The sequence below is a fragment of the Eimeria maxima genome, genomic scaffold (assembly GCF_000499605.1).
Source record: "Eimeria maxima Weybridge genomic scaffold, Emw_scaff136, whole genome shotgun sequence".
NCBI lineage: Eukaryota > Apicomplexa > Conoidasida > Eucoccidiorida > Eimeriidae > Eimeria > Eimeria maxima.
In genome coordinates, this window is record NW_013563479.1 from 31,041 (window position 1) to 38,465 (window position 7,425).

Here is a 7,425-nt window from a genome sequence, read left to right on the forward strand (position 1 = left end):
ATTTTTTTTTTTTTTTTTTTTTTTTTTTTTTTTTTTTTTTTTTTTTTTATCTTCTTCTTTTCTTTTTTCTTTTTTTTTCCCTTTTTTATATATAAATACATTTGCATTTATTTGTATTTATTCTTCTTATTATTTGTATTTGCAAGAAGAAAGAAGAATCTTTTTGTCTATTTATCATCTTATTATTCATAAGAAATAAACCCTAAACCCTAAACCCTAAACCCTAAACACTAATTTATTATTATATATGGCTTAGATTTGTAGTATTTTTTATGTCAACTATGATATCTATTGAAACCCTAAACCCTAATAAACCCCAATAATAAACCGTAAACCCTTAATAAACCCTAATAAACCCTAATAAACCCTAAACCCTAATAAACCCTAGTACTAAACGGTAGTATAGTACTAAACCCTAATAGTAAACCCTAATTCGTAATATTGTACCCTAAAGGCTAATAGTGAACCGTAAACCCTAATAAACCCTAATAAACCCTAATAAACCCTAATAAACCCTAATAAACCCTAATAATGGCGTCATATTTTACGCCAAACCCTTATTTAGATGAGAATACACTAGTAGATATAACTAAACACTGCTTCTTATTAGCAAACCCTCCTAATAATATAAAAGAAGCAGCTAAACCCTCAATTATCTGGGCATCCTTGAATAGGGTTTATCCATCATGGTTTGATCAATCATTACACCCTGATTCATCCGAATCACCACAGGTATACCCTTAACCCTCATTAAACCTTCTAAACCCTAAACCCTAAAACCTTAAACCCTAAACCCTACTTCTTGTTCTTTTTTCTCCTTCAAACATATCTAAACCCTCCATCCACCCTATAAACCCTAAGAACCCTAAACCCTTTTTTTTTTTCTCTCTCTCTAGCAGATATATTCAACCCTATATTCCTCCCCTCCTAACCCTCCCAAACCCTAAACCCTAAACCCTAATTTTTTTTCTTTTTTTTTTTGCAGGCTGCTATGGATAGTATAATATATTATATGAATGAATTTTTGTCTTATAAATACCAAAGAGATTTTGATGTCATAAAAGAACACATGACCGAATTACTTGATGGAAACCCTTCTCTCGTAAACCCTAAACCCTAAACCCTAAACCCTAAAAAATCCTAAAAAACCTTAAATAACCGTAAAAAAGCCAAAAAATCTATATAAAGCCTATTAAACCCTATCCAAACCCTAAACCCTAGTTTGCTGATTGTGTGGTGTTATATTTACCTTAACTAGGTGTTAGGCAGCTGCTAGGACTGTGGGGGATTTGTTGTTGGGGTTATTGGGATTAGGGTTTAGGGTTTAGGGTTTGTGGGGGATTGCTTTATCGTAAAACGCTACTAAAAAGTGCGCTGCAGAGGGAATGTCATTTAGGGTTTAGGGTTTAGGGTTTAGGGTTTTGTGTTGTATGCAGGTAACAAAATTATATGAGTTTATTTTATTAATATCTATACAAGGAGAATCACAAGAAATTGTTGCTCGTTTTATGCAACTATCTGATGTATCACAAACAATTATACAAAAAGTTATACAATTCTATGCTGATGATGTAAACCCTAAACCCTAAACCCTAGACCCTAAACCCTAATTCCATCTTTCAAAATGTCATTTTTAGTTACTTCTCCCTATACATTAAACCCTAAACCCTAAACACTTTTCTTGAATGTGTAGCCGCTGGTGACGAAACACTCGTCTCGTTGCATGCTAACTCTATTAGGGTTTATTAGGGTTTAGGGTTTAGGGTTTAGGGTTTGTGTTGGTGTATCAGGACGAGAGTAGCGCCTTTTCTGGCGCTTTATCAAAGAATTGGGGTTCAGGTGTACATACACCCCAAGAGGAGGAAGGAGAGACAGGAGGAGGACCGCTAGCTCAGCGTCTACAGGCACAGCTAGCTGCAGCAAAAGAGCAGCTAGCTGCAGCAAAAGAGCAGCTAGCTGCTAGCGAGACACAAAGAGAAACCCTACAAGATAAATTAAAAATTATTCAACAAGAAAGAGACAAAGAAAAAGATAAAAGAATTACATTAGAAATACAATTAGAAAGAAAAAAAGATAATCTTGTTGTAAGTTTTTAGGGTTTAGGGTTTAGGGTTTAGGGTTTAGGGTTTGGGGTTTAGGGGGATTCTAGTGGCCAAAGACAATTTTGAGTTTGTCGTTCTGAGGGGTTGGGTTCAGGGTTTGCGGATTAGGGTTTATGGTTTGTATATTAGGGTTTAGGGCTTGTGGATTAGGGTTTAGGGTTTGTGGATTAGTGTTTAGTGTTTAGGGTTTAGGGTTTAGGGTTTAGGGTTATTTTTCAGAACGAATTTACGAGACAAACGGATGAGTTGGAGAAGACAATTGCCCGACTGAAGACTGAGCTAGAGGTGCCTCTAAACCCTAAACCCTAAACCCTAAACCCTATTTGTGGACCAAGTGTGGCACGACTTAGAAGATCTGGAGAGTAGTAGGGTTTAGGGTTTAGGGTTTAGGGTTTACTCGATGTGTGGTCTGCAGACAGAAAAGAAGGAAAGGAAGAAGCAGGAGGATAAATTAAAGCAGCGAATAAGCGAGTGGGCATTAAAACCCTAAACCCTAAACCCTAAACCCTATTTCTTCCTTAAAACCCTTTGTAGACCCTAAACCCTCGTATTAAGCCGTTTTTCTTAGAGCCTAAACCGTACTTCTAAACTATACATGTAAACCCTAAACCCTAAACCCTAATTGATTATTATATATTGATATACAGGTTACAAGATGAATTAGAGGTAGTAAGAGCAGAAGCAAGAAGAGGAAAAGCATTAGAGGGACAAATAGATAATTATAAATTAAAAATAAAAGAAATACCTGAATTAAAAGATACTATTAATAGACTGCAGCAACAACATAAGGTACGACAATTGCTGCTGCTGCTGCTGCTGCTGCTGCTGCTGCTGCTGCTGCTGCTGCTGCTGCTGATGGTGGTGGTGGTGGTGGTGTTGCTGTTGCTGCTGCTGATGATGATGTTGCTGCTGTTGTTGTTGCTGTTGCTGTTGGTGTTTCTGCATGTTGCTGCTTCTGCTGCTGCTGCTGCTGCAGGCAGACTTAGAGAAACTTGTTGATGCTTCTTCTGATTCTGGTGAATCAGCAGCATTGAAGAAATCTGTTGAATTATACAAAGAGAAAGCTGCTGGTAAACCCTAAACCCTAAACCCTAAACCCTAAACCCTAAAGCCTAATTCTTTAACTATAAACCCTAAACCCCAAATCTGCAATCCTAAGGCCTACGCATATGACCCTACATCCTAAACCCTAAACCCTCAGTGTTGTTGGAGGGGTAAACACTGGCTGCACAAGACCTGAACCTCAGAATTTAGGGTTTAGGGTTTAGGGTTTAGGGTTTGGGGTTTCTTGCAGAATTGGAGGAGAAGTTGCTGGAGGCAAAGAACACCAACGAATTGTTAACAACACAAAAAGAAGAAATAGAAGCAAAACTACAAGCAGCAGAAAAAAAGACGTAAGCTACCCAGCTAGCTAGCTAGCTAACAAGCTAGCTAACTGGGGAATTAGCCAGCTAGTTAGGTAGTGTGTTGGTTAGCTAGCTAGGTTGGCGAGCTAGATGGCGTGCACAGCTAGCACCCTTGGGGAGTGCTTGCTACCTTCCATGGGGAAATGTTCTGTATTGTTTAGGGTTTAGGGTTTATATAAGGGTTTATAAGGGTATATAAGGGTTTATAAGGGTTTATAAGGGTTTATAAGGGTTTAGGGTTTAGGGTTTAGGGTTTAGGGTTTATGTATTAGGGAGGTGAGCCAATTGGCGTTAGCAGAAAAAGATGCGGAGATCGATGCAAAAACTTTTGAGGTTGAAGCCCTTCAACAAGAATTAGAAAAGGCTAAGTAAGAAATATATTTATTTATTTATTTATTTATTTATTTATTTATTTATTTATTTATTTATTTATTTAGCTAGCTAGCTAGCTAGCTAGGTAGCTGGTTAGCTAGCTGGATATATGGCTGGCTAGGTAGCTAGCTAGGGAGGCAGATAACACAACGTTAGGTGTGGCTTCTGTATGGATAGCTAGCCAAGAAGGTAGCTAGCTAGCTAGTTGGCTAGCTAACTAACTAAATAGCTAGCTAGCCAAGAAGCTAGCTAGCTAGCTAGCTAGCTAGTTGTATATTTTGTTTGTTTGCTGCTGCAGGAAGAATGTTGGTGTATCTGCTGCTGCATCATTGCCTAAGGCAGCAGAAGGAGATAAAGAAGCATTAGTTGCTAAAATAGCTACTGTACGCTAAACCCTAAACCCTAAACCCTAAACCCTAAACCCTAGAAACCCTAAATCTAGTTCTGTAGCAAGCGGCTATACGCAACCCCCCCGATCTCCCAACCCCTAAACCCTAAACCCTAGATTGCTGCACCCTAAACCCTACCAAACCCTAAACCCTAAACCCTAAACCCTTTGTGTGTGCAGCTGGAGAGTGAGTTAGATGACGCAATGAGGTTAAGGAAGAGATTAGAGAAAGCACATGGTGTTGCTCTTACTCAGCTGCAGCTGCTGCAGAAGCAGCAAGAGAAGACAGGAGATAATGAGCAGCAGCAGCAGCAGCAGCAGCAACAAATTCAACAACTTATTAAACATAATGCTGAATTAGAAGCTAATGTTAAAGATCTTACAGAGGTATTTAACCCTAAACCCTAAACCCTAAACCCTACCAAACCTTAGATATTACCTTTTATACAATGTTATCATCAGTTCTATAAACCCTAAACCTCCTAAACCCTACTATATCCTCTCTTCGCAGTTGCCTCTTACCTAGCAAAATTAGGGTTTAGGGTTTAGGGTTTAGGGTTTAGGGTTTGGTGTACAGAGTAAGGATCAATTAACTCGTCAATTGATGCAACTCGTCTCCAAGAATGAATCAACACCAGACTCTGCACAGGACCTCAAGGTAATAACCTCTGCTGCTGCTGCTGGTGCTGCTGTTGCTGCTGCTGCTGCTGTTGCTGCTGTTGCTGCTGCTGCTGTTGCTGCTGCTGTTGCTGTTGCTCCCTTTCCTATTAGGATTGCATCTCTTATGTCTATCAATTCTTGTGTGCTGTTGCTGCTGCTGTTGCTGTTGCTGCTGTTGCTGCTGCTGCTGCTGCTGCTGTTCAGGTCCGTTTAGCAGCAGCAGAAGCGCAAGCAGCAGCACTAAAAGAGCAGCAGCAGCTACAAATAGATTTAGCAAAAGTACAAATAGCCAGACAAAACGAAGAAATATTAAATAAATTAAAAGAACAACTGCAGATAAGAGAAAGAGAGGCAGAATACTACAAAAAAGCAATGTACGCTAGGGTTTAGGGTTTATTAGGGTTTATAAGGGCTTACTAGGGTTTATTAGGGTTTGTAAGGGCTCATTAGGGTTAATGAGGGTTTAGGGTTTATTTAAGGGTTTTATGATTTCGTTGTGAAGAATGCTTCTTATCTTTGTCTGTTTATATAGGGTTTAGGGTTTAGGGTTTAGGGTTTATTCTGATTCTATTTTTATTAATTGTATATTATTATTTTTTATTGTTTATTATTGTTAATTGTTGTTAATTATTGTATATTATTGTTTATGATTGTTAATTATTATTAATTAGGGTTAATTATTGTTAATTAGGGTTAATTAGGGTTAATTAGGGTTTAGGGTTTAGGGTTTATGTGCGGTACAGTGAGTCTGGTGCTGAGCAATCAAGAAGAGAGCAAAGATTGATGGCATCAATTGTTTATGAATTAGGAATTAAACATCATCGTCTTAGATGCTACTGCATGCAAATTAAGCAGGAGCATCAAGCCCTTATTCTTAGGTAAACCCTAAACCCTAATTAAACCCTAAACCCTAAACCCTAGATAAACCCTAAATCATAAACAAACCCTAAACCCTAGATTGAAGATAGGTGCAGGCAATAAGAATTAAACATCATCGTCTTAGATATTATTGCATGCAAATTAAACAAGAGCATCAAGCCCTTATTCTTAGGTAAACCCTAAACCCTAATTAAACCCTAAACCCTAAACCCTAAACCCTAATTTGGCGTTTGTTCTTTTGTTGCTCAGACTGCAAGCAGGAGAAGCAGATTTAGAAAGAGAGACAATCAACAACAGAGGAGACAGCAGCAATGAAGGAGACAGCAGCAACGAGAGGGACAGCAGCAGCAGTAGCAGCAGAGGAGGAGGAGGAGGAGACAAGATAGATAGCAGCAGCAGAAAGAACAGCAGCAGCAACATGGATAGCAGAAGCAGAAAAAACAGCAGCAGCAACATGGACAGCAGCAGCAGAAAAAACAGCAGCAGCAAGATGGATAGCAGCAGCAGAGGAAATAGCAGCAGCAAGATAGACAACAGCAGCAGAGCAAACAGCAGCAGCAAGATAGACAGCAGCAGCAGGACAAACAGCAGCAGCAACATGGATAGCAGCAGCAGAACAAACAGCAGCAAGATAGGGAGCAGCAACAAAATAGACAACAGCAACAAAGGGGACAGCAGCAACAAAGGGGACAGCAGCAGCACAAGAGACAGCAGCAGCACAGGGGATAGCAGCAACAAAGGAGACAGCAGCAGCAACAAATTAGACAGCAGCAGCAGGAGGGCCAGCAGCAACAAAATAGACAACAGCAGCAAAGGAGACAGCAGCAGCAAAGGGGACAGCAGCAGCAGCACAGGAGCTAGTAGCAGCAAAGGAAAGAGCAGCAGCAAAGGAGACAGCAGCAGCAACGCTGAGAGTAGCAGCAGCGGAGACAGCAGCAGCAGCGGAGACAGCAGCAGCAGCGGAGGCAGCAGCAGCAGCGGAGACAGCAGCAGCAGTGGAGGCAGCAGCGGGAAGGAAGACAGTAGCGGCAAGGAAAATAGCAGCAGCAAAGGAGACAGCAGCAGCAGCAAAGGGGACAGTAGCAAGCAGCAGCAAGCAGCTGCAAAGAAGGCACAGGCTGCAACAAAGAACCCAAACCCTAAACCCTAAACCCTAAACCCTCAATAGAACACATCACTTGTCAAACCGAACAGGTTGCTGCTGCTGCTGCTGCAGCAGCAGCAGCAGCAGCAGAGTCAGCAAAGAGGGCTGCTAGAAGCAGCCACTGCTGATGTAGCAGCAGCAGCAGCAGTAGCACGTGCTGCTGCTGCTGCTGCTGCACATAATAATAGTGTGAATAGCAGCAGATTGCTGCTGCTGCGCATTTATATATATGCGCACAATGCATGCTAGGGTTTAGGGTTTAGGGTTTATGCCGCATCCGCCTCTGCAGCTGCTGCCAATGCAGTTGCTGCCTAACATCTTCTTCTATTTCTTGCATATCTTCCTCTTCCCCCTCCGTCGCTCCTTGCGGCAGCAGCAGCTGCAGCGCCTGCTGCTCCTGCTGCTCCTGCTGCTGCTCTTCGGACTCCAGCTCGGCATCCTCCATGGCTTGCAGCATAGTCAACAGCCCTGCAC

General features: G+C 41.1%; 1 protein-coding gene across 1 annotated transcript; it reads left to right on the forward strand.

Moving 5' to 3' along the window:
• Window positions 1-991: 991 nt before the first annotated feature.
• Window positions 992-6,957, forward strand: EMWEY_00016670 (hypothetical protein, conserved; the record flags this gene model as incomplete). Its single annotated transcript, XM_013477500.1, has 15 exons — window positions 992-1,102; window positions 1,437-1,571; window positions 1,791-2,084; window positions 2,322-2,387; window positions 2,518-2,573; window positions 2,750-2,891; window positions 3,079-3,172; window positions 3,397-3,496; window positions 3,781-3,876; window positions 4,179-4,263; window positions 4,524-4,655; window positions 4,846-4,926; window positions 5,133-5,302; window positions 5,672-5,806; window positions 6,057-6,957. The coding sequence occupies 15 exons, from the start codon at window positions 992-994 to the stop codon at window positions 6,955-6,957; spliced, it is 2,598 nt and encodes an 865-aa protein (XP_013332954.1).
• Window positions 6,958-7,425: the final 468 nt, after the last annotated feature.